The sequence below is a fragment of the Epinephelus fuscoguttatus genome, linkage group LG13 (assembly GCF_011397635.1).
Source record: "Epinephelus fuscoguttatus linkage group LG13, E.fuscoguttatus.final_Chr_v1".
NCBI classification, from domain to species: Eukaryota; Metazoa; Chordata; class Actinopteri; order Perciformes; family Serranidae; genus Epinephelus; species Epinephelus fuscoguttatus.
The window spans coordinates 2533408-2560531 of NC_064764.1; the positions used below are offsets into that span (position 1 = coordinate 2533408).

Sequence of the window (27124 nt, forward strand, 5' to 3'; positions counted from 1 at the left end):
GTGTTGAAAACTGCAACCAGAGGTGGTAGGGCGGGACTTCAGCGGGTGGCTCGTTCCGACCAATGAGAGGCTGATCTATGCAGCGAACTTCTACCCACTCAGACTATCTCAAGGGTTATGAGTGCAGCAAAAACTGTGGGTCTCAGTGTTCCCGTGGAAGCTCTTGCCCCGGTGGACGGGGTTTGGGCAGGCATTTCTCAGTCCCAGCACTCCCAGCAGTTTGTCTCTGTGCCTGTGGCGGGGGACTATTTGCAGATGCTCAGAAAGGCATGGAATGCCCCCACTGGGATGCCCCAGTTTAATGCCGGTTGTCGGAGGTTGGCTAAGACCCAGTATGCTCTGGAAACTGATTTAGGGGATATGCCTCCTGTAGAGCGGGAAATGGCGGCCTTGACATCTCTGGGTCCAGAGCACGTGACTGCGAATCCATGCTGTCCAGTAAAAGAGTGCTATAAGACTGACGACTGGTGTGTCATATAATGCAGCCACACGAGCAGCCAGCTCAGGAAATGCTCTCGCTATTTTATTGGCAGCTCTTAGGAGGATTGCCAATCCTGATGACCAGGATACCATGAGCCTGATTGATGCTGCTCTTGTCACCCATTCTCAGCTTACAAGGGACATTGGTAATGCTATGTCTGTTGCCATGATGTCATGACCAATGACCAATATGCAGATTGCGCCGGCACGTGTTTCACTGTGACTCCCAGGGTGTGCTGGATAAGGCTGAACAATCCCAGCTTACAAAGGATTCTGTTCGGCGTACATTCAGCAGGGCTGCAGCTGCCAGGTGGAAACCTGGAGCCTGAAGACAGAGTAGTTGTACACACATCCAATCCTGCTTTAGGTCAGGTGCTGGATAATGGGGGTCCATGCAGAAAGAAGAAGAAAATCCGCACACTGAATTAGAGCTCCCAGTAAGTTTTTAATGATTAAAAAAGCAACGTTTTGACCCAAACGGTCTTCCTCAGGCAACTTCAAAAGAATGAATGAAAAGGCAGGTGGCAGGTATACATATAGGCTAAGAGCCAGGTGTCATCCCACCCACGTCATCTGTCAATCAAACAATCAGACAGTCGTTCAAGTGAGCCATATATAGGCATATGATGGCTACTTAGTATGCACAAAGGATTTGCTTATCAATAAGTGCAAAGAATACAGATATACAAAATAAATAAACTGTTATTGGGGAAACACATAGTACAAAAGAGACAACTTTACTATTAGACAAGAAACTTTTTAGAATATTTTAGTAAATATTTTAAGATATTTTATAATTTTGTAGATACAAACAAAACAAACAAACATGGGATTGCAGTTCTAAAAAAAAGTACAGTACAGTGGGGCGCTTTTTTTCTAGGCTGGAGGCACTCTTCTTGTGTCATCTGGTCATAGCGCCCCCCTGGCTGCAGTGACCCACTCCTGTCTATAACCCCTATTAAGGAGCCTGTTGGAAAGGTCTGAAGCCTGTGCTGCATATGTGCTGTCATCACTGCACACTCTGCGAATTCTGTGAAACTGACTAATAGGCAGGCTTTTGATAAGTGGTTGAGGGTGAAAACTGTCTCCTCTCAACATGGTGTTTCGATCTCTTGGTTTACGAAAGAGGTCTCTGTGTAAATGGTCACCACTTCTTCGTATCAGGACATCTAAAAAAACTGATGCTTTCTTTGTCATATTCAAGTGTGAAACGTAAGTGATCATTACATGAGTTCAGGTACTGGTGAAACTCATTCAGCTCTTCTACAGTGCAGTCAGCAATGATAAAGATGTCATCAATAAACCTTTGATATAATAAAATCTTTGACCAAAAAGGGTTTGCTGTGTTTAAAACATATTTGTTTTCAAAGTGACCCATATATAGGCAGGCATAGTTTGGCGCCATCTTGGTGCCCATAGCAGTACCCTTTGATTGTAAGTAGAAGTCATCTTCAAACCTGAAATAGTTGCTGCTGAGAACTATGTGAGCTAGATCTGAAATAAAATGCATTCAGTACTGGGTTTGGATGTAACTGGGCGTTGGCTCAAAAAATGCTCTAATGCCTCTATACCACCCCTTTCTGGAATACAAGTATACAGTGACTGGACATCAAAAGTAGCCAAAAGAAGAGAGTCAGTGACATTATCAAAAGATTTAAGTGAATTAATAAAATCATTAGAGTCCTTTATATAGGAGGGCAGAGTAATGACCTCGGGTTTAATAAAATGATCCACATAGGCTGAGATGTTTTCAGTGAGGCTGCCTATGCCGCTCACAATGGGTCTACCTTTTAGGGGAATGTCTAAGCCCTTGTGTATCTTAGGGAGTGTGTAGATAACTGGAATGACTGGATGTTCAACTGACAAAAAATCAAAAACAGTCTTATCAAACTCAGATTTGTTTAAATGAGCTGTAAGTCTGGACTGCACTTCAGCTTTAAGTCTACGGGTGCGGTCAGAGGACAGCTTCTGATAAAAGGTGGTGTCACTGAGTTGTCTTTTGATTTCACTGACATAATCAGATGCATTCTGTAGGACTATGGCTCCTCCCTTATCTGCAGGCCGTACTACAACCGTGTTATCTTTGCTCAAGTCTGATAATGCATCCCTTTCTGCTTTGGACAAATTATTGAACACTTAATACTCTTTTTTCTTTTTTAATAAACTTTTCACATCATCTTCCACCAACCTACAATATGTGTCAAGTGATGCATTACGGTGTTTAGGTGGGATGAAGGTGGATTTTCTCTTGAAGGGGAGACGAGCGGTGCCTGTAGAGGTGGAGTTGTAACTCTGCTTTGTGCTTTGTCAGATACTCCCCCTTGGTGCTAAGTTTAGGGAGACAATCCAAAAATACTGGTACATTGTAAACTCAGACCCTAAACTCAAGCATGTGTTCACTGAACCACCCAAACTAGTGTTTAAACGTCCTAACAACCTCAGGGATAGCCTGGTTAGATCTGACATCAGCCCCCAAAACACACTAAAACCTCTCAGTCTACCAGATGGTAACTACAAATGTGGGGGCTGCTCCCAATGCGTCTACACGCAGAGGTGCAAGACTTTTACCCATCCACACACAGGTCGCAACATTTCTATTCGTGGGACCATCACATGCAGTACCACACATGTGATTTACATGACCCGTTGCCCATGCGGCCTTGCGTATATTGGGAAAACATCCAGGGAATTATGTACCAGAATCAGTGAACACAGGAGCAAGATCAGATTAGGCGACGAGCACAGCCCTGTTGCGGCCCATTTTAAAAAAGCAGGCCACAATGTCAGTGCTCTGCGCTATCTAGGAGTGGAGAGGGTTAAAAAACAATGTAGGGGTGGTGATATTGAAAGAAGACTCCTTCAAAGGGAGACCTACTGGATCTTCTTTCTCAATACCATGTCACCTAATGGCCTTAATGAGGATTTTGACATTAGGCCCTTTTTGTGAACTGGTATTTGGTGTTGTTATTCCCCAAGCAGTGTTCGTGTTTAAAACTGTACTTTTTTTTAGAACTGCAATCCCATGTTTGTTTGTTTTGTTTGTATCTACAAAATTATAAAATATCTTAAAATATTTACTAAAATATTCTAAAAAGTTTCTTGTCTAATAGTAAAGTTGTCTCTTTTGTACTATGTGTTTCCCCAATAACAATTTATTTATTTTGTATATCTGTATTCTTTGCACTTATTGATAAGCAAATCCTTTGTGCATACTAAGTAGCCATCATATGCCTATATATGGCTCACTTGAACGACTGTCTGATTGTTTGATTGACAGATGACGTGGGTGGGATGACACCTGGCTCTTAGCCTATATGTATACCTGCCACCTGCCTTTTCATTCATTCTTTTGAAGTTGCCTGAGGAAGACCGTTTGGGTCGAAACGTTGCTTTTTTAATCATTAAAAACTTACTGGGAGCTCTAATTCAGTGTGCGGATTTTCTTCTTCTTTCTGCAGGAAACCTAGAGCCTCCCAGCCTACCCCACAGTCATGCTGGACTCGCCAGGAGCCATGGGCAGCCTCTGGTGGCTCCAGGCAACCTTCGCAGTGCCGGCAAGGGTCCCAGCCTCACTCCTCAGCTTGGTATATGCCCAAGAGGAAGCCCCCCCCTCAAAGTTCCAGGACCTCAGGGGGGCGTAGCCTAGGGATGTGCGGGGGTCAGCCGCTGAAACTTGTTCCCAGCTATACCTGGAAAGCTGGAAAGAAACAGTGTAGCCATGGGTATTGGCTTCTGTATCAAAGGGGTACAGAATTCAGTTTCACCAGTGCCCTCCTCCTCTTTCCGGGTTTCGCATGACCGTTGTCAGGGACTCGGCCCAGGAACAGATGTTGGCAGAGGAAATCTTGCACCTTCTCCAGAAGGATGCAATAATGAAAGTAGCTCCAGGCAAATAGCTCGCTGGCTTCTACTCTATGTATTTCCTCGTGCTGAAAAAAGATGGTGGGATTTGTCCCATTGTAGACCTGAGGCGACTAAATACCTTCATAAAAGTTCTGCCTTTCAAAATGCTGAACACAGCTCAGATTCTGGAATCCGTGGAAAGGGGAGAGTGGTTCACCTCAGTGGATCTGAAGGGCGTCTACTTCCACTTACCCATCTATCCAGATCACAGACCCTTTCTTCGTTTTGCCTTCCAAGGCCAGGCTTATCAGTTCAAGGTCCTGCCATTTGGCCTTTCCCTCTCACTTCGGGTGTTAACCAGGGTGGTGGGGGCTGCCTTGTCTCCTCTCCAGTTGTTGGGGATCAAGATCTTTCCCTTCTTGGACAACTACCTTGGGTTTCAAGGTAAATGTGAAGAAAAGCAACCTGAAACCACGGCAGCAAGCAGTTTTTGTGGGTCTTTGTCTGAAGTCCCTCACAATGATGGCATCCCTCACCCCTCAGAGGGTGATGAAAATTCTGGCCCTCCTGGATCGGTTCTGTCTTGGCCAGAGGCTAGCATTGGTTCATTTTCAGAGGCTGCTGGGGATGATTTCGGCCGCGGTGAATGTTGTTCCTTTGGGCCTCCTCGGGGCTTGGCCACTGCAGAGTTTGCTGAATGCCTTCAAACTCCACCCAAAGTTGCACAGGCAGGTGAAACTTCGGGTGACACATACATGTCTCCGGGTATTACGCCCGTGAAGGAACTGGGGGCTTCTGCTCCAGGGGGTTCCCCTTGGGAACATGCCATCAAGGAGATCAGTGGTGACCACAGATTCTTCCCTCACAGGCTGGGGGGCAGTCTGGGAAGGCAGGATGGTGCATGGGCTGTGGACGCCACACATCTGGAATTGAAGGCAGTCCACCTTGCATTGAAGGCTCTCCTCCATTCCCTTCAGGGCAGGATGTCTTGGTAAGGACAGACAGTTCTTCATCTGTGTATCACATAAATCACCAGGAAGTCCGCACGAAGTCCCTGCGTTGCCTCCAGGTGGCACAGGAACTTCTATTTTGGGCCTTTCAACATCTGGGTTGTGTATCGGGCTGCAGACCTCCTATCCAGGACTGGTCCTTCCCCAGGAAAGTGGAGGCTCCACCCAAAGGTGGTAACCCTCCTATGGACCCGATATGGCAAAGCTCAGACCGCCCTCTTTGCATCGGTGGAGATGACCCACTGCAGGATGTGGTTCTCCCTGGAAGGTCAGGGAGGTCCCCTGGGTTTGGATGCACTGTCTCAAGAATGCCCGGAAAGGTTGTTGTATGCTTTTCCGCCGTTCCCTCTGATCCCTCTGTTACTCAACTGGGTTGCCCTGGGCCACTACAGGGTGCTGTTGATAGCCCCCAAGTGGCCCAGGAGGCATTGGTTCCCAATACTCCTTTGCCTGGTTCACGGTCAGCCGTGGGCCCTGCCAGTCAGGGTGGACCTTCTCTCCCAGGTAGGGGGTCAGATATGGCATCCCAAACCGGAGGTTCTGCAGCTTTGGGCTTGGCCCCTTCTCAGTCCCTCCCTCAGGGGTTAGATGACGCTGTCCTGGAGGATGTGAGGCGATGGAGTCCTCTGTTCTTCGCGACACTGCTGGTACTAGTCATCCAAGGTAAAGACCGTGGTGACGGTCTGAGTGAGGCTGAAATAGAGTTATGACTATAACTAGGATCTATGACACCGAACGATGACCGTCACCATCTCTTGTCACTAAGAACGGGCTGAGGCGTTCCAGCAAGAGGAGGAGGCGTGCTCACCGAGGTGCTTTTATGGGCGTCGAGCCAAGCTTCCTAAGGTCAGTCACATGACATTGTTGATATATAGGTCTTGAGCATAGGGAGATGAGGGCATCATTCAAGGTAAAGACCGTGGTGATGGTCATCGTTCGGTCTCATAGATCCATAGTTATAGTCGTAACTTATGTTATCCACTTCGGGGGCCAGTGTTTTGACAATACATCACTTAACATCTTCTGATGATTGACTTGTTGTGCTCTGAACTTAAGGTAGGAGTTCTGTCTTGGGTGCCTGCAGGATGGGCGTGGGGCGACAGATAATTTATAATGATGCCCTTTGCTTTGATCCACTCCCCAATTTGCAGTGTGACTTGAATTTAGAGAATATATTAAGAGAGTGCTCTCTGGCGTATGAGCATTAAGGCTTGACTTTGACTTTTGCTTTGGTAGGGTGTGAGCTGTGGAGCTTAAAGATTCTAGTAGTCTGACTGTTTGTGTTATAGTAGCCAGGCTGAGAAATCAGGCAGTGTGATGGTTTTGTCAGTGCCACTCTCCAGGATGCCCCAACAAAGGCTATAATCCACAAATTGATCTTGATAGCTGGCTGCCAATTGGTTCAGTACTAACGTACTTTGTGGTATGTATTAGTGATGGCAGAATGAGGCCTCATGAAGCATTTTCTTTATTTTCTGAGCCCACTAGATGGTGCTCTTGGTTTAAAGAGAGAGGCTAAAAGAATGGAAATCTGGTGTTTTTTAAACCTTTTGTTAAACAAAAAGCACCATCTATTGGGCTCAGAAAATAAAGAAAATGATTCATGAGGCTTCATTCGGCCATCACTAGTATGTATGGTTTCCCATTTGCACAAGCTACTTACACAAAATGTACAGGCTGTGTTCTAATGTGTTGCCATTTATCTCAGTATGTTCCATTATGCATCTAAATAGTCTAAAATGTTTGATACATCTTTTTTTAAGAATTAGGAATTAATAGCTGTTTCTGTGACTACAGGGTTTGGTGCCTTTGTTGATAAGACAGTCCTGCCTTACACCAACACCAACAAGGAGAAACTTCTGAAGCCATGTGGCGAGAATGACCAGCAGTGCCAGGCTGCCTTTGGCTACAGACATGTGCTTAGTATGACACCAAAGATAAATGAGTTCAAACAAAAAGTGAAAGAGCAGTTCATTTCTGGGAACTTGGACTCTCCAGAGGGGAGCCTTGATGCTATGATGCAGGCTGCTGTGTGTGGGGTAAGGACTCAACCAAAAAGGTAACTGTACTGTGAATAACACAAGGAAAACAAGCATGGGTTTATTTTCATAAAGGAATTAAACTAACAAAAAAAACCCCACCAGTTTCAGCCCATTCAAGTTGCAGTATCATGCATAACACTCATTTCAATGCCACACAGACTATGCTTGTTAGCGGGCAGCATAAGCTTAATGGTAGTGATGGCGGAATGAAGCCTTGTGAAGCATTTTTTTATTTTCTGAGTCCACTAGATGGTGCTCTTGGTTTAAACAAAGAGGCTAAAAGAATGGAAATCTGGTGTGTTTTAAACCTTTTGTTGAACAAAAAGTGCCATCTAGTGGGCTCAGAAAATAAAGAAAATGATTCATGAGGCTTCATTCGGCCATCACTACTTAATGGACATATTGCAACAGCTGTACGAGCTATGTACCACAGCTGACTTCTGAGGTCTAGAAAACTGGGCCAGCTAATTACATCGTCAAGACTTAAGTATGGAGGTATTTTGTGTCTTTTTGTTGCAATCATATAAAACTGTTTTGAGAGCATATTTCTTGAACTGCAATCAAAAATCAAGTTTGTAAGTAAAAACGTATAATCATTTTGCTTATAAATCAGTACTCTTTGCTTGCAAGTTAAAAAGTTTTGCTTGCAGATCAGTCCTCTTTGCTTGCGAGTTAAAGTTTTGCTTGCAATTTCAACTGCACTTAATGGACAGGGCCTACGCTGATGGATGAGAGAATAGTTTCTATTGGCGGGTTTGACGTGGCTCCAGAGCAGGCTACACCCACGATTCCCTCTCTCCCACTGGAAACGCTCGACAGTCGGCATTACTGCTATACCCCGGAGCATCGACGGTACTGACTGTTATGCTGTCAAATAGTTCTGCCCTGGCTAAACAAGAACAATCTACATGCACCAGTTCAAATAAAACATTCTTGCTTCCACGCAGGTGGCGTGCACCTTTAGATTGTTTGCAATCCGCCAACCGAGAGAAGAAGAAAAAAAAATGCTTTGCAAGCTGTTATTCCGATTGAGACTGGCCAATAGAGAAGTGTCTTACAGCTTTCAGTTTAGGCCCCGCCCACCATGTTCAACTTTTTACTCGCAAAACTTTTTGACTTGCAAACAAAACTTTAGGATTTGCAAACAAAACTTTAGGATTTGCGTTTTTTAATCAATCATTTTTTACTTGCAATAAAACATTTTTTGATTGCAATATTGATACTTTTGCGCTCAAATCTTTTTTTGATTGCAAAACCTACACTGTTTGATTGAATAATAGAGAAACAAATGTAGCTCCATACTTAACAATTTTTTTCCTGCACCCTGACACCTTTTGGTTTAGAAATTGATGCAGGACCACCACTGCTCCACCCTGCAAAGTCTTGGCAAAGTGCTGGAAACATCAAGAAGTCCAAACTCGTAGAAAAGATTTCCACAAACTTACTTATCAGAGCATACATACAGTAGTACACTTTGTTAGAGCTGTAAGGCCCCATTTCCACCAAACACGTTCAGTATGGTACCTTTGGAACCCAAAGTAACCCTTCAAACATGGTACCTAGACCCTAGCGTTTCCACCGCAAACAGTACCCTTAAATGTTGGCAGGGTGATTGTCACTCACTGCTATCTCCAGCACTCACTGCATTTCCTCATTACTAGTGATTCAGAGAGTCTGCACCTTGTTAACTGTCTGCAGAACGGGGTTGCACACGGGCTCAGAACAAAATAAAACAGGAGAGTCTCTCCGTGGGATATTTAAAAATATCGGGTATGTGCACTTAGTCCTTCTGAGGCAAGCGTGGGGGTTTAGTGTTGCCCATAAGAATGGAGGTCCGTGGTGTTTTTTTACTCTGAGTGAGGATTATAATGCAGTTCACATAATCTGGTTGAAATTATTAAACACTTGAAGATCCACTAATTACTAAAAGTGTATGTCATAATTAAAGTAATGGTCAAAGTTGTCACAGTATGTTGACTGATTCACGTTGTCAGCTCACGCACTGAGTAACATTACAAGTTAACATTCCACCTTAAAAGTCGCCAGCAGGCGGCCCAGTGAATGACTACAGCTGCTGTAGTTGCTGTAGTCATTCACAAGGTACCATCCTTTCGTTTTATAGTTACAGTCTACTAATAAAACTCTAATAAAACTACTGATAAAACTCTCCACGGTACGAACGGGAGTTGCATAAGCCTCAAAACAAGCCACAGCTCAGCCCAGAGCTATTAACCAGTCAACAGACTCCAGTGTTCACAGCTCCACCTTTTAGTACCAGATCTGTATGCTAGGTACCCCAAAGTATCAAAGGGGTACCAAAAAGTTTTATCAGTACCATCCACAACTTTTCACAGTGGAAACAGAAAAAAAGCATACTGAACTGAACGGTACTGTACTGCTCGGTGGAAAAGGGGTTTAACAGACCGAAAGCTCAAGAATAATGTGAAACACTGCATAGATGCAAGTGTGCGGAAATCATTTCTACCTGTTGAAGGAATGATGTCATTGTGTCTGATGTCAGAACAAGGCTAAGTTCTGAGGATGTTCTAACATGTACACCACAGAATTAAATTAGGGGTTTCACACCTATCTGTTTAGTTCGGTTGAAATGTGCATTTGGGCTGTATGTTGAAGCTCTCAGTCATACTCCAGAGCAGACTAAGCAAATGAATAGGGACGACATGAAAAGGAAGGTCTGACTTTAGTTAGGTGCATTTTGTTTGTGATGCAACTATATTATTTATAGTTGCAGACATAAAACAAACACATAACAGAATTGTGAGACATCAAGACACATTCAAAACATCTACAGCAAGAGGTGCCTGCATTCAAGTCATTTAAAATCACTTCAAATGCACCCAATGAGACCAGCTTCCAAAAATACAAGTAATCTTGCAACTGATTCCAAGCTGAGTAAGCAGCATACTTAAAAGCCATTCAATACAAACCTCAGGGACCTCAAAGGCCTTTGAGTGAAGACAAGAACTTCCCATACTTTTTTGTAGAATGTAGATCCGTAGGTAAGACAAAAGCAGTCTAAGAATAGTTTAGAAATAAGAAGTCTACAGGTGGACAATGCAGATCATCCAACCCGGAGCTACAGAAAGCAATCGGGCAGCTGTGGCTCGGAAGGTAGAGCAGGTCGTCCATACCTTCACCTCAGCCCCAGATGGTCTGGGCTTAGCCCCAGACCTTGTCAACTCCTTAAAATGCCCCTGTTGTGAAGTCTTTCGTAGGCTGGCAAAGTATTGTAGAGTGTATTGACTGTCTGGCATACAAACACCCTTTATGAAGAGTAGTCAAGCCTGTAGACTCCATTAAATGGTAGAATCACACTAAGAGGAAAATTGACAAGTTACACAGAAAGATAATTAGAAGCCCATTCTGAGAGTATATGATGTCCCTGTAGGTGGAATAAATTTACAGATTACAGAATTTTCTGCAGTTTTTTTCAGTCTCCTCCATCTCGATGGTGCATATTTCAAGGGGATTTTGCATACAGATATAAAAAATGCCCAGTGAAAGCCAACCCACACCACTAGCTATGTCTCAAATACAGTTCTGTGTCTCAGAAAACTGTTCATACAAAACATTTTTACTTGAGCAAATAAATTTTGTAAAAAAAAAAAAAAAAAAAAGTAATGCAAGGGTGTTTTATATCAACGTCAGGAGAAAAAATATGTTAAACAAGTTTGCAATATATATCTACACTTATGTTTCCAACAATGTCTGCTCTTAGCAGTTAAAATATTTGCACGGTTCTGTTTGCACAACTTGGTTAAAGCTAAGGATAGATGATCACCCTAGTTAAATTTTGCAAAGTCAATGCCTTTGAAGTTTTCTTGATTAAATGTTTCCTAACACATGTTGTTCAGGAAAAAATAGGTTGGAGGAACAGCAGCACTCGACTGATTGTGCTGACCACTGATGCTGGATTCCACATGGCTGGGGATGGAAAATTAGCTGGCATACTGGAACCCAATGATGAACAGTGCCATATGGAAAACAACCTTTATACCAATAGCATTGACATGGTATGTGAAGTATCACATAAAGAAATCAATGATCTAGTGCCATGTTCTCGTAACTGATGGAAATAATATGAAAAATAAGAACCAAGCTGTAATAAATTAAAACTTACCAATATCATCATTGCCACACTGATTCCACAAAAAAAGGTCAGATTGGAACCCGAGTTCTAGTAATGCAGGCAAAACCCTTGACTGGACTCTTGGGTTATACTTTTCTCTAATCATGAGTACATATTTTCCAATTGAAATTTGTATAAACATAGCCACCCGATCAGGATGCGCCTACCTGAATATGTGCAGACTCCACGGTATAAAAGGTCACACCAAGCTGCAAAATGAAGCTATTACAGAAGTGCAGAAAGCTGCAGTTCCTATAATGGCTACTTGAGGCTGGCTTTAATCCCCATAGACCCCTATGCCAACATGCCAAATTTAACAGCAGAAATAAACATGTTTACAGCCTGGTACAAAAAAACTTTTTGATCTCTATAGCTAATTTCAACATTCACAACAACTGTCCAGGGGTGATTTTTTTTCAATATAACTCACCTGTTTACATTTTATTTAGGCTTAAAGTTAAGCTTGTTTAAAGGCAGAGCCACTTTGATTGACAGGCTTCACCCTCTTGTCCAAATATGGTCACTTTTGGCTTCAAAGAACCAAGATGGCAACGGCCATCATGCCGAATTAGAGGCTTCAAAATGGCAGTCCACAAACCAATGGGTGATGTCACATTAGCTACATCCATTATTTTAAACAGTCTATGGCCAGCATACGTCATTGTCTGCTATCTTACATCCTCTTCAGTGAGCAGTGTAGGAGCACTATTGACCTGAAAGAGTTCCTTAAGTTATTGGGAATGAAAAGGTGATTTGGTCTGTTCTGCTGGGGTCACAATAAAGCAGCATACATCTGCAGTGCACTGACAGGGCGCTTAGATAATTCACTCTCTTAGCTCTTTCCTGAACTTGCTGGCAGGGTTTCAGTTGCCTCTCTGTCAGCTCAGCTAAAATTGTGCTTAATTTAGGCTCTAATGTCTCTTTTGCAAGTCTTGGTGATGCTTTTTGTGGTTGACCTTAGGCAGTCGTGGCATTTGGCTGCGAGTCACTCATCGGGATTAGGAAATCAACTCACCAGTCTGTTAACTCTCCTCTGCCAACTTCTAGCTAGCTATCTGCTAGCCAGGTTGGGGTTTTCAAATGGAAACATCAGTAAACACTGAGGAAACATTGAGAAGAATGAGCACCAACTGAATTTACATCCTGCTTGCTATTGTACAGGTGTTGGAAATAAACTGGATGCCCTCCATGCCACCGCAGTTTCCAATAAGATATCAGGAACTGTAATATCCTTTGATTCACTGAAAACTTATGTGCTTTACGGGGAATAAGGGCTGGTGTGATGGTGGCTTTGTGAGGTGCTGTCCTGTTCCTGCTGTGGATCACTACTTCAGGCTGCGCAAAAATGACTACAGAAGCGACTGCAGAGTGGCACCGCCCGTGTTTGGAAGTAGCAGCCATACAGCCATCTTGTTGAGGTTGGCATGTGTGGACAGTAAAATTATTCCACAACCAGATACCATGAATTACCAGAACCATCCAGAAACATGGACAGTTATGAAGCACACTTTTGCAGAGTGGTGGCTGCTGAACACAGCTGGCTGTATGGTGTGTAAGGAGTCACTTGAAGCAGTAGTAGGGAAGGTCTGTGCCCACAATGATGCATGGACATGACAGGCACTGACAAGGCTCCTAAATTGGCAACTTCATTCATGTGGAGAGCTAATCAGTGGGCACATTCCTAATCACTGAAGAGAAAAAGGACAGCAGTAAGAACTGCCTTATATGGTGTGCGTATTCAGGTAGGCACATCCAGATTGTCTGGCTGTGTTTATGCTATTTAAGTGGGTAAATGCGTGCTCGTGATTGGAGGAGAGTAGTACCCCCAGAGTCCAGTACAGGGTTGAACTTGTGTTAGAACAGTTTTCTTACAAAAAAAAAAAAACAGTCAATTAACTAGCACCCCAACTGGTGTATCATGGACATTAGGTTTAAAAAATTTCACTGAATTCTCTGATCGTTGTGTGCAGGACTACCCATCTGTTGGCCAACTAGCTATGCAACTGGAGAAAAACAATATTCAGCCCATATTTGCAGTGACAATAAATGTGTCGACTGTGTACGAGGTAAATGAGATGTACCTTTCACTTCTGTATCTCATTTTATTTATTTATAGAGCACACATTATATTCTTACTCTGGTGGATTTTTTATTTGACCTTTTGATTTATTTCAGCAACTCTCCAAAATGATTCCAAAATCAGAGGTGGGAGTTCTGTCAGGAGATTCTAAAAATGTTGTTGGATTGATTGAAAACGCTTACAATGTAAGTTGTCAGTTCGCATCAGATACATTTTGCGACATTCCTTCTTGTGTGCACATGTAACTGTCCTGTATGACCAATGCATTTTTTTCTCATGATACTAAGCTATTTGTGTATATATCTCACAACCCTCTAAAATGTGTAATCCATGACAGAGGTTGTCCTCCAAAGTAACTTTGACCCATGATGATCTCCCTGACAATGTAAGAGTTGTTTTCACTCCTAAATGCGCTCATGCACAACCAGCAGTTGACGGCGAAGGGGTCTGTGACAAAGTACGAGTGGGACAGGAGGTCAGTTCTTTTTGTATTCTCTTTATATTTTTCTTTTACTTTCTATGGTTATGTTCATATATTAAGTGCACATAGTTCTTGTTGCATCCATTTTAGGTTTTGGCATTGTATTGGTGCATCCCATGTCCACATTTTGATTCTCATTAAAATCATCCATCCATCCAAATCTTGGTGTCACCAGACTAAGTACAATAGCCCAGACATCCTTCTCCCTAACCTCCTCCTCCTCCACTTCTTCTGGGACAATCCTAAGCCATCCCAAGGTCAGATGGGATACTCAATCCCTTTACCATGTTCAGGGTCTCTTCCTCAGTCTCCTCCCAGTTGGACATGCTCAGATTAGCCCCACCAAGCTCCCTTCAGATGTGTGAGTGCTTTCCCTTATCTCTAAGGATGAGCCCAGCAGTGTTGTGAAGGAAACTTATCTCGGCCTGTTGAATTTTCAACCACATTCTTTTGATCATTGACCAAAACTTATGTTCATGAGTGAGGTGTTCAAACGTATATCAGCCAGCGAGAAGACTTCAGCCTTCAGGCTCAGCTGCCTTTTTTCCTTTTCTAATACTAATGCAGCATCAATCTGCCTGTAAACCATGCATCCCAATTGACACTGACTCATGAACAAAATCCTAAAGATATTTGAACTCCTTTACTTGAGATAGCTACTCATTCCCAAGGTGGTGGACCACTTCACTTTTCTGTCTGAGTACCATGGCTTCAGACTTGGAGGCACTGACTTTTCCAAGCCTCTTGATGCCAGTGTGTGCTGGATGTCACACCCTGATGAAGCTTGCAGAACAACATCAGAGCTTCAGAGATGCAATTTGTCAAATTAAGACACAAGGCACAATTTTGTGCTGCAACTATTGGGGTATAACGTTTATTGTGAATTGTGAATATGTCATTGTGACCTTCATATATTCAAAATGTAATAAATGTATTGCTTGCCGCCCCCCCCCACCCCCACATACAGATTTCTTTTGATGTCACAGTGACGGCGTACACATGTATGGAGGAAAATTCTTTCACTATCAGACCACTGGGCATTAAAGACACATTGACAGTGGCCCTATCTACAAATTGTGAGTGTCAGTGTGAAGACCCAAAAGACACCAACCACCCACACTGCAAGGGCAAGGGAAGAGTACAGTGTGGTATTTGCAGGTAAGCTTTACGTCTCCCTACACAGTGATTGCGTGAGCTGGCATGAACTCGAAGTTCATATTAACGTACAGTACAGTACAGTATATGTTCTTCTCTGTCAGGGGCAAAGAAGCATAGTTTGAAGCCTTTATGCAAAATATCCTCTGATGCACTGCCATGACAGTCCAGAGAAAATCTCACGTGTTATGATTCTCTCAGGGACCACAGCTGTTTGTTGTATTTTTATTTGTGTTCATTTCGGGTTTTTATGCCCCTTTTAACATGTCTTTATTTAGCTGCAATGAAGGCTCCATTGGTCAGTTCTGTGAGTGTTCCATTGGCAATAAAGATGAGCGTACCCTGCGAGCATCCTGTCAGAGGCAGAATGGCACTGAGTGTGAGGGTCGAGGAGACTGTGTGTGTGGCAGGTGCCAGTGTCACACCACAGAGAGTGGCAGCAGTTATCATGGTGTCTTCTGCGAGTGTGATGATGAACACTGTGAGAAGTTCCAGAATAAACTATGTGGAGGTAATGTTTCTGTCATTATCATTATTTGCATTTTAAAGTGTTATAGCCAGACAACTAATTTTTTCAATTATGGTCTAACAGATACAAGTATTTTTCACCAAAACACACTGGGCATCATTCATGAAATGTTAGTAAATCTGTGTGTAGATTTTCACATAAAACCTTGGTAGTAAAAACTTACACTGGATTCATGAACACCCCGGGAAACTCGGGTTTGATCGTAGGCACGTGTGTATGTTCATGAATGTCAATCAATCACAGACTGACAGCATGCTCCAGCTAGTCAGCAATTAGCATACATCCCCGCCCATGAATAGCCAGTGACCAGCATATATGGACGTGATAATTACTATGGATAGGTGCATCCTGTCAACCTGCGAACATGGAGCAAACAAAGAAAGAGGGAGAGGGGGAGAAAGAAATGAATGTGGTGTGACAGGGACAGGTAAATGTTCATGTTTATTTTCATTGATTGTCATTTGCATGCTTGCACATGAAACAAAATTTGTACTCAGGTCCAGCAGTGTACAATACAATAAATCTAAAATAAACTATAATAAATAGTAAGACTAAAATAACAACACAAAATGAGTAGCACTAAGATATATAATAAATAACAGTGCAGTGGAATAAAAACAGCAGCGTTAAAAACAAGGCAGCATGTTGTGACACAGTAAGGCAGAGATGAAAGTGCATTCAGTGAGGTACGGAGTTCATCAGTCTAACAGCCTCTGGGTAGAAGCTACATTTCTGCACCTGTTGGTGTAAATGTCCTCAATGGAAGGACGACTGCTGTGGGTGATTTTCTGGGCAATTTGCACCACCCTCTGCAGCGCCTTCCTGTCAGCAGCAGAGCAGTTCCCGTACCAGGTGGTCATGGAGAAGGTGAGTGTACTCTCCACCACACACCTGTAGAAAGCTGCCAGCACTGAGGAATTGAGGCCAGCCTGCCTCAGCCTCCTCAGAAAATAAAGGGGTTGGTGGGCCTTCTTTAAGATGTTGGAGGTGTTTATGGTCCACTTAAAGTCCCTGGAAATGTTGACTCCAAGGTACCTGAAGCTGTGAACGATTTCCACCGCTGTACTACTGATGAACAGTGGGAAGTGGGTGTGGCTTCTCCTCCTAAAATCCATGACCAGCTCCTTGGTCTTCCCCACACTGAGGCAGAGGTTATTCTTAGTCCACCAGATCTTCCACTTCCTGCCGGTAAGATGACTCGTCAGTGTGGGTTATCAGTCCCACTACTGCTGTGTCGTCTGCAAATTTCACAATATGGTTGACTGGGTGATTGGCTGAGCAGCCATATGTGAATAGCGTGTACAGTAGGGGGCTCACGACCCATCTTTGGGGGGAGCCGGTGTTGAGGATGATGCGGGAGGACGAGATGCTGTGGATCTTTACTGTCTGTGGCCATTGTGTCAAAAGGTCCAGGACCCAGTTGCAAAGGGAAGGTGTGAGTCTGAGCAGCCGTAGTTTGCTGGCAAGAGTCTGCGGGACGATTGTATTGAACGCAGAGCTAAAGTCCAGAAAAAATGGCCTGACATAGAAATCACATGCACTGACGATAGTCCCTTGAGGACTGAAACGTTTGCTGCTTGTTTGTCTGTGAAGATCCCCAGTAAAATGATCTTTCATTAAGACTCTCAGTCTACATTTGTTTTCTGTGTGCGAGTCCTTTTCCATTTTTTGACTGACATAGAAATCCCCACTCTCCAGGTGTCTGACGACACTGCACCTGATGTAGAGCGGTTCTTCCTGTAGGCGTACTGCTGTGGATCTGTGTTGATGTCAGTATTGTTACCTCCGCCAAGGAGGTTATGTTTTCACCGGCGTTGGTCTGTTTTGTCTGTTTGTCTGCGAAATAACTTGAAAAGTTCTGAACAGATTTTGATGACATTTTCAGGAAAGGTTGATAATGGGACAAGGAACAGATAATAAAATTTGAAGTTGAAGCAAAGTGGATAAAATAATAAAATGGCGTGAAATCTGAGCTGCTTGGCGGAGGTCTGCGCTCTCCAAGTGCTCTAGTTCCTTATGTGGGCCATGACTAGCTGCTCCAAGCATTTCATGAGTATCAGGGTTATAGCAACCGGGCAATAGTCATTCATACTTTTAGCTGTTGCACTTTTGGGCACCGGGATGATGGAAGAAGTCTTCAGACACACCGGCACCACAGCCTGGGAGAGTGAGATGTTGAAAATGTCTGTCCATACTTCTGTGAGCTCATGAGCACAGTCCCTGGTGGAACGGTGAGCCTGGAGCTGGGGGAGGAATTGTTGGAAGCTTCAAAGCGGGCGTAAAATGTGTTTAGGGCATCAGGGAGAGAGGAGTCCTCGGGACATTCAACATCAGAGGCCTGAAAGGAGGCAACGGATGCCATTGACTCTGTGTTCGCTGTTGTAAGAACCATCTAAGAAGTGAAACAAAATGGTTTGGACCTTGTTGCCAAAAACACAGAGGTACGCACACAAAAAAACCCCACAACGGTCACAGGAGGCTCTTCTCAGTCACAACTCTCTGCTACAGATGAGCACATTGTTTGCATCATGGAAGAGGTCTCTCTGTCAGAGATTATTCCTGACAGAGACAGTGACATGCCTCCACTGGAGCAGTCAACAGCAAACTCAGAAGGTAATATTAAGTTGTAAATCACGTTTCATTCTGACAGCCATCATTGATAACTTGTTTGGTCAGTAACGTGGGTCTCACAGTCTGGCCACTCAAACAGATGAGAAATTTGTGGAGTTGTCTCTCCTGATTGAATCAACACATGTATTATGTCAATTTAAATAACATATCCACGTTTTTAAGAAACCTAGTCTGAAACTTTAATCTGCTAGATGCTAACAAATTCAGCTAACCGTGTTAATTTTCTAATCTTTTGTCATTTGTAACTCACATCTTTCAAAGATTATTTTTTTGGGCTTTTTGCCTTTAATGTTGTTGTGGAAATTCTCTGCTGCTGGTGAATAATGAAATAGAGACTTCTGCCGGCCGACAAGGTTTTTATTTTCTTTGCAAAGAAAAGGTCAATCAGCACACGAGCGGTCAGAATGAAGAAAGACCCTGAGCATGGGGAAGCTTAAACATTCATACCTGAGGACCGCCTCTTACGGTGTGTTTCACACCCTTCTGTCTGCAGCAGGGAGCAGCGCCCCTACCCATTGTTTTCACACTTTTTCATCTGATGTTAAGTCTACTTGCGTCAGACTTAACTTGCCATATCCTGCAGGATTTTGTATGTAGGCGTGAGGTTAAGGGGTCTAGACAACTTAAGTATTTGAAAACACAAAGAAAATGAGATTACAATGTACAGGATAGAGTGAAATGGGGAGGGTGGGGGTGACATGCAGCAAATGGTTGCAAGTTGGAGTTGAACCTGCGACCACTGCGGCGAGGCATCGTCATTGTACATGGGGCACCAGCACTATCCTCTGCGCTACCAATGCCCCTAACTCACATCTTTCAAAGGCATCTGCGTATTGTGAACATAACAGCACACTGTTAATGACAATGTCAGGAGCTGATGATTTAATAGCGGAAGAGGACCTCAGGAAACTTCAGTGTATTGCACACAGTATTAAATGAAGACTCAATCAAGGACAATCACAGTTGAACAGACATACCCATTTAAGCCCACCGGCAACAATAGTTGCCAAAGTGTATGCTTGTCATTTTCCACTTAAAAATACATTTCTAAATACTATATGTGTTTTATATATCAGTGATATGTGAGTAGACACCTTAGAAAATCATATTAAGAAAAAAAAATTAAGTTTCCACATACTTCCTGTCACATGGCGTTGTTGAGTTCCTGACCCATCTTACTGAGGGCATGGCGACGACAAACCCCCACAAGTAAAGGTGATTTTCATATTATAATAATATTTTTTTTGTTGACATACAGTACAGGCCAAAAGTTTGGACACACCTTCTCATTCAATGTGTTTTCTTTATTTTCATGACTATTTACATTGTAGATTCTCACTGAAGGCATCAAAACTATGAATGAACACATGTGGAGTTATGTACTTAACAAAAAAAGGTGAAATAATTGAAAACATGTTTTATATTCTAGTTTCTTCAAAATAGCCACCCTTTGCTCTGATTACTGCTTTGCACACTCTTGGCATTCTCTCCATGAGCTTCAAGAGGTAGTCACCTGAAATGGTTTTCCAACAGTCTTGAAGGAGTTCCCAGAGGTGTTTAGCACTTGTTGGCCCCTTTGCCTTCACTCTGCGGTCCAGCTCACCCCAAACCATCTCAATTGGGTTCAGGTCCGGTGACTGTGGAGGCCAGGTCATCTGCCGCAGCACTCCATCACTCTCCTTCTTGGTCAAATAGCCCTTACACAGCCTGGAGGTGTGTTTGGAGTCATTGTCCTGTTGAAAAATAAATGATCGTCCAACTAAACGCAAACCGGATGGGACGGCATGTCACTGCAGGATGCTGTGGTAGCCATGCTGGTTCAGTGTGCCTTCAATTTTGAATAAATCCCCAACAGTGTCACCAGAAAAACACCCTCACACCATCACACCTCCTCCTCCATGCTTCACAGTGGGAACCAGGCATGTGGAATCCATCCGTTCACCTTTTCTGCGTCTCACAAAGACACGGCGGTTGGAACCAAAGATCTCAAATTTGGACTCATCAGGCCAAAGCACAGATTTCCACTGGTCTAATGTCCATTCCTTGTGTTTCTTGGCCCAAACAAATCTCTTCTGCTTGTTGCCTCTCCTTAGCAGTGGTTTCCTAGCAGCTATTTGACCATGAAGGCCTGATTCGCGCAGTCTCCTCTTAACAGTTGTTCTAGAGATGGGTCTGCTGCTAGAACTCTGTGTGGCATTCATCTGGTCTCTGATCTGAGCTGCTGTTAACTTGCGATTTCTGAGGCTGGTGACTCGGATGAACTTATCCTCAGAAGCAGAGGTGACTCTTGGTCTTCCTTTCCTGGGTCGGTCCTCATGTGTGCCAGTTTCGTTGTAGCGCTTGATGGTTTTTGCGACTCCACTTGGGGACACATTTAAAGTTTTTACAATTTTCCGGACTGACTGACCTTCATTTCTTAAAGTAATGATGGCCACTCGTTTTTCTTTAGTTAGCTGATTGGTTCTTGCCATAATATGAATTTTAACAGTTGTCCAATAGGGCTGTCGGCTGTGTATTAACCTGACTTCTGCACAACACAAGTGATGGTCCCAACCCCATTGATAAAGCAAGAAATTCCACTAATTAACCCTGATAAGGCACACCTGTGAAGTGGAAACCATTTCAGGTGACTACCTCTTGAAGCTCATGGAGAGAATGCCAAGAGTGTGCAAAGCAGTAATCAGAGCAAAGGGTGGCTATTTTGAAGAAACTAGAATATAAAACATGTTTTCAGTTATTTCACCTTTTTTTGTTAAGTACATAACTCCACATGTGTTCATTCATAGTTTTGATGCCTTCAGTGAGAATCTACAATGTAAATAGTCATGAAAATAAAGAAAACGCATTGAATGAGAAGGTGTGTCCAAACTTTTGGCCTGTACTGTATATGTATATATATATACATATATATATATATACTTAATCATGAAAGTCTATAGAATCATCCAAACAACAGAAATATTACATTGGTGTATAGTTTTTTCTGTATGCAATTGCTGGTGGGCACATACCTTGTCAGTAGATAATAATGTTAGCTGACATTACCAACATTACAAAGGGCTAATATTTGGTAACAATACAGTTTTTGATAGTGTTAGCTTTAACATTTGGTAACCAACATTACTAGTGTTTGGTAGCTAGCTACTACTTAGCTAACTAACTAGCTAGCTATCAGCGCTGCCAATGTTAGCACTGACTGTGTTGCACTGTGTGGTAGATTAGAAGGACTGAATGATGTCAAATACAGGGAGAACATCTTTAACACTATTGTACATGAAGAGAGATATAGAATTGGAATTGTTTGGCAAAAAATATCCCTTTCAAATTGTGTTAATTTCACAAAATGGTGGCCCCCAGTGGCCATTGGAGCAAACCCTTTCGTGTTTTCCACAGAGATAAACCAGGAGGATTAGAGAGGTATACTTTGGCAGAGGTTTTGGACATCCTTGATGCAGATGATCCCTCTGCAAAAATCACAAGCATTTCAGTTGTGCCAGAGTCTGAGAATAATGCCCGCGAAACAGACTGTGACAGCGATTTTTCTGATGATGATGATGTGACCTGTGATCCCAAATGCCTACCACTTAGGCTGCTCAAAGGAGACTGCTTTGTGTCTGATGGTGACACGCAACTACCCATCATTGATGATGGACAAGAGCCTGAGTAGCTATGTTTCCATCCATCCATTAAAAGAAATACGAATCCTGTGTGTTTCCATTAAATGTATGGACTGTGGTGAAAACTACGAACTTGCACGAGTTTTCCGCAGAACCGAAAACAAAACAAGTCTCGCATTCTTCTTCTTCTATGTTTTCTGGCGGTTGGCAACCAGCTTGTAAATGCATTAACGTTTTTGCCTTGTGAGTGAACCGGAAACACCGGAAGCAGTTGGGGTGAAAGTGCGGTATGTCAGACTTAATTCAAACATAACTGTTTCCATCCCCCGTTTTGCGAATCAATTTTTTTTTTTATCAACCAAAACCCGCCTATAGCGAGTGTATTTTAGTTTTTGCGAATCAGGGGATTTTAATTCGAATTTTGGCGTTTCCAAGTTTTTTGATGACAAAATTCATGAATTAAATTGTTCTCACACTTGTTTTAAATAATAAAAGTTTTTCTCAATAAAGACAGCTGAATTACATGTTGTTTTTTGTGCTCTAATTCACTTTTCACCATTAGAGGGGTAGATACAAGGTATGTGCCCACCGGCAGCTACAGTTGCCGAACATTCAAATGAGATTTTCTAGAACAGAGAGCACAAAATGGAGGAAATAACTTTAGAACATGTTCATTTGGGACTCAGTTAACATGATTATATGCATAAAAACATTGAGAAAAAATTGGGCACAAATGGGTTAACTAATACTGTGTATGCCATCCAGAGATCCTGAGGATGTTCTTGCCCAGTCCTTGCCTTTAACCCAAACAGTTTTCCCTTGCGAGTCATTCCAAGTTCCCAAATAAGGTTATTCTGTACGAGCTATGGTTTTGTGACGTTTCTATTGGTTACTAAGTTTTAAACAACAAGCATGCTTACTTGGCTCACTCTAAATCACCATGACTGTCTCTTACAAAATGCACACATCAAAAAAGAGACTCATATATTGAGCCTGGGGCACAGGGCAATCCCCCTTCCTCTTAACCTTGGGCACTATGACAATGGAGCCAGCAAGACACCCTTAACTGGACAGCTGTACTCCCTCTGCCAGAACTGGGAGAACAAAAATGGAGTGCATTCGTAACAAAGGCAAGGTAGCCTGACCTCAAGGCCTCTTTAAGGCCTTCTGCTGACCTGACTGTTACCTTAGGCATAACTGTCACTCATTTCCTTTACTGACCAAGGTTGAAGGCTGTAACACAACAAAATTCCTTCTCAAGCAAAATACAAACTAAAATTGCAATATCTAATAATGACAAGCAATATTTTTGTGCATTTCTTATTTACTCAAGCACTACGAGCAGTTAGAGGCAGATATAGATTTGTTAATACCTATGAAAATATCGGAGCTATTAACATATTGATGAATGCTGAAATACACATACATTTCCTTCTTGGAGCAGTTTACACACAAAGTCTTTCTGCTCACGTTTCATTAATGAGACCCATTGTGTCTATTCTTTAGCCCTACCATACTGGTTAATTTCTCATTCTACCTCATAGAACATTTAGAAAGTATATTCTTCGTATTTTGGAACCTGCTTTGTTTAAAGTCATGTTGGCTAACACTCTTCTTCTGCTATGTAACAAGGGGGTAGGAAGGTTATTTTTGTGCATGGCAAATGACAGAAACTGAGGGAAGGGAGTAGAGGGTTGTTGGGAATCACAAGTTAAAAAGTATTGAAAGGGCTATCAGACATATTTTAGTAATAACATCCAATGATATGTGGGGTTGCGTGCACCCACAAATGTGTAGTTAAAAGCAAGTATATCAGCACTCTAACTCTCTTCTCCATTCCTCAACTTTTAGGAAATGGTAAGTGCAACTGTGGGGATTGTGAATGCGATCCAGGCTTCGAGGGCTCAGCCTGTCAGTGTAAGGTGTCTACAGAAGGCTGTGTTACCCCCAACAACACTGTATGCTATGGAAGAGGGAAATGCAAGTGTAACCGCTGTGAGTGTAACGAGGGTTACCAGCATCCACGATGCAAGACATGCCTTGGCTGCCCTGACCCTTGCCAGACCAAACTGTAAGGAGGCCAAATTTATATTTAACTTTTACTTTAAAGTTATAATTGAAGGTTTGATTCACCACATTACAAAAAAAGATATCAAAGTATTTGGTCATGAAACAACAAAGTAGTTCCTCCACTGACCTAAGTATTAACTGTTGCTACTAATCTCATTTTCAGGAACTGCATTGAATGCCTTGGCTTTAACTCAGGTCCCTTTAAAAAAAACTGCAGTGTGGTTTGCAGCAGTAATATTCATTATAATATGGTAGATCAGTTCACCATACAAAACAAGAAGTGCCAGCAGAAGGACTCGGAGGGCTGCTGGATCAAATTTAATCTGGACCAGTTGATCGGAGAGGATAACTACCAAGCTGAAATTCTGAAACAAAGAGGTAAGCTGCTGATGACAAGTCTTTAAAGCTGTTAACTTTGTAAATTTTCTTTCTTTCAATGCAGTTTTCAGTGGAACTGCTATTTGAAAACATTAAACTGGACTAAGACTCTGCTCGTAGCTCTGTAAGGTTGTATAGGAACAGCGGTAATTTGAACTAAATGCTAACAATAGCATGTTAATATGCTTACAATGATATGATAATACTAACATGCTGATATTCAGACTGTTCTCACAAAGTTTTGTAGGTTTTCCTACAAAAAGCAATGCACCAAAATTCGTACATATCCCACATACCTTGAAAGGCAGCAATCACATGACCAATGCGCTGAAAGCAGTAAACAAAGAAGCAGTCCCGAGTGCTTGTAAGGAGGCAGGTTGGGGGTGGTGGATGGATCACAAAAAAAAACACTTGTGACTTTCCCTGGGAGTTGCGTGCTCAGATCCATGTGAACTTTGTGTCATTTTAAGGTATGTCCTCACCGTGGTTTTTTTTTTTTTTTTAAACCTTAACCTCAGTATCTTCACTTGCCTAAACCTAAAGACACCCAACCATGTTTCTTTACCTAAACCTAACCACAGTAACATTTATTGCCTACACCTAACCTCTGTAACTTTACATTAATTACCTAACTGTACATTAAGGATGTGACATCATTCGTAGGGCGCAAATTCATACTTTTTTCTTGGGATATCATACAAACCATTCTATGTAATACATTCTCACTCCGACCTTGTCACATAGTGACATTTGCTCATGGACTTTCCACCTTGAAATTTAAGGTGCAAGGTGCCCTGAGTGCTGAGTGCAATCTGTTTTCAAAATACATTTCCGTTTTCACAGGAAATATACAGTTTGCATACAGTCTCTTTCAAAATAAATGGACAACATCGGTAATAAAGGTTTCTTTTTTTTCCCCTTTAACAACAAACGCACGTGGTTGGGTTGAGAAAAAAGGACAGGGTTTGTCTTTACATTCTCATGGGAGGCCATCACCAACTTCCCGGGTGAAAGTCAGTAATTGTTGGACCCATCCACCCACCACCTCTCCTGACCACCGTTCTTGGACTTCTGCCACCTTAGCTTTCGTTGCTGTCCTGCCGCGTTTCCCCCTGATGCTGCGCTGTTAAACAATGTTGTTAGATGAAAAATGAGAGGATCACCGAAGTTATTTTGTCATTTTGGATATATGTAAAACCTTCTGTAACTTTTCCGTCTTCCTTCAGACTGTCCAGAACCACCCAGCGTCACAGCTATCATCGCAGGTTCCCTTGCGGCTGTGGCTCTCATTGGCATCCTGCTGTTGATGCTTATCAAGCTACTTATCTACATGAAGGACCTGAAAGAGTTCAAGAAATTTGAAAATGAAAAGAAAAAATCCAAGTGGGCAGAGGTAAGATGATTTATTACCCACCGCCAAGGAGGTTAAACATGACGTTAAATATACGTCATAACATTGTTTAAATTGTACACAATTACAAGTAAAAGTACTGGTGTTTAAAAAATACTTAAGTAAAAGTACAAAGTACTCTTCTCAAAAACTACTGAGAGTATTAATTACTTTTAACCGATGGACGTTTTATTGTGTCGTCAATAGCAGGCATTCGATTTGATTCACCTGTATAAAATATCAAAAACAGCTCACCTTACACAGTGAAATTACTGCAATGATATGCCTATTATGGGGCAAGAGTGTAAACACATGGCACACAGATGAATACATGGGGCTCGCTGACTCCACAAGAGTCACAGCTTTCTAGTCAGCCCCAATTTATCCAACTGTAATACTGTTTAAGGATCCCAATATGCAGGAATAATAAAATAGGCGAAATTACCACACGCAAAATAACTGCGTGGGTTTTGCACAAAACTGCAAGGGATTAGAGTGAAGTGGATGTGTCTGTAAAGGGGTAACGCTTATCATACGAAAACATCTTCATTCAGGTATCTTGAAGTAAGAGAACAAGGGACCCCTTGCTTGTGCCCTGTTTTCCATGCTAAATGTTAGCCTGAATTTGGAGCACTATTTACAAGCTAACATGACATGGTTAATTTTCATGGTTAATGTTTCATATGACATAGCGTCACTCTAGCACAAAATATAGGCCTGCTTAATGTAGGCCTGTGAGTATTAAATGACTACAGATTTAACTTATTGTAATGACGGTGGTTGTCCAAATATTAAGCTAAAACATTTCTAAGAATTGTAGCTTAATTATGCATGCACGCACGCGCACATGTTAGCTAGCTCTGTCTTATTTTAATATCAGGCAAACCAGTGGCAGTGACAATATTTTTGCAGACTTATCTTAGCCAAACTAATGACCAGTGCTTAAAGGGCCAGTGTGTAATATTTGGCATGGTTTATTGTCAATCTGAATCTGAATCTGAATATTCTACCCATTAATATGTTTATACAAGTGTATGATCGCTATAAAATAAAATTTGTTTGGTTTTTGTAGCCTTATAATTATGATTTTATACATATATAGCAAGGGCCTTGCTTTAGAGAGGTCGCCATCTTGCGCCGCCATGTATGTATGGCAGACCGAGTGGACAATCCAGCCAGCCAGAGAACGCGTTTCGCGTGTATATTTTACCCCCTGGAGTGTTACCGGAGTTTCTGGAGTGCTCAAATAAACTGGCCTTTTTCCCGAA

At 42.5% G+C, this 27124-nt stretch overlaps 2 protein-coding genes across 2 annotated transcripts in view; one reads left to right on the forward strand and one right to left on the reverse strand.

Annotated features, from left to right (window-relative positions):
* The window catches only part of LOC125900101 (uncharacterized), a 549677-nt gene that overhangs the window by 48045 nt on the left and 474508 nt on the right, over window positions 1–27124 (reverse strand). The gene's annotated exons all lie outside the window — the stretch shown is intronic.
* The window catches only part of itgb2 (integrin, beta 2), a 73315-nt gene that overhangs the window by 42181 nt on the left and 4010 nt on the right, over window positions 1–27124 (forward strand). Inside the window, exons 6-15 of the mRNA XM_049594836.1 lie at window positions 7131–7372; window positions 11251–11409; window positions 13496–13591; window positions 13701–13790; window positions 13943–14080; window positions 15054–15244; window positions 15520–15752; window positions 23870–24089; window positions 24252–24466; window positions 25693–25859. Of these exons, the coding sequence (XP_049450793.1) occupies window positions 7131–7372; window positions 11251–11409; window positions 13496–13591; window positions 13701–13790; window positions 13943–14080; window positions 15054–15244; window positions 15520–15752; window positions 23870–24089; window positions 24252–24466; window positions 25693–25859 (1751 nt within the window). The remainder of the gene's footprint in view (window positions 1–7130; window positions 7373–11250; window positions 11410–13495; window positions 13592–13700; window positions 13791–13942; window positions 14081–15053; window positions 15245–15519; window positions 15753–23869; window positions 24090–24251; window positions 24467–25692; window positions 25860–27124) is intronic.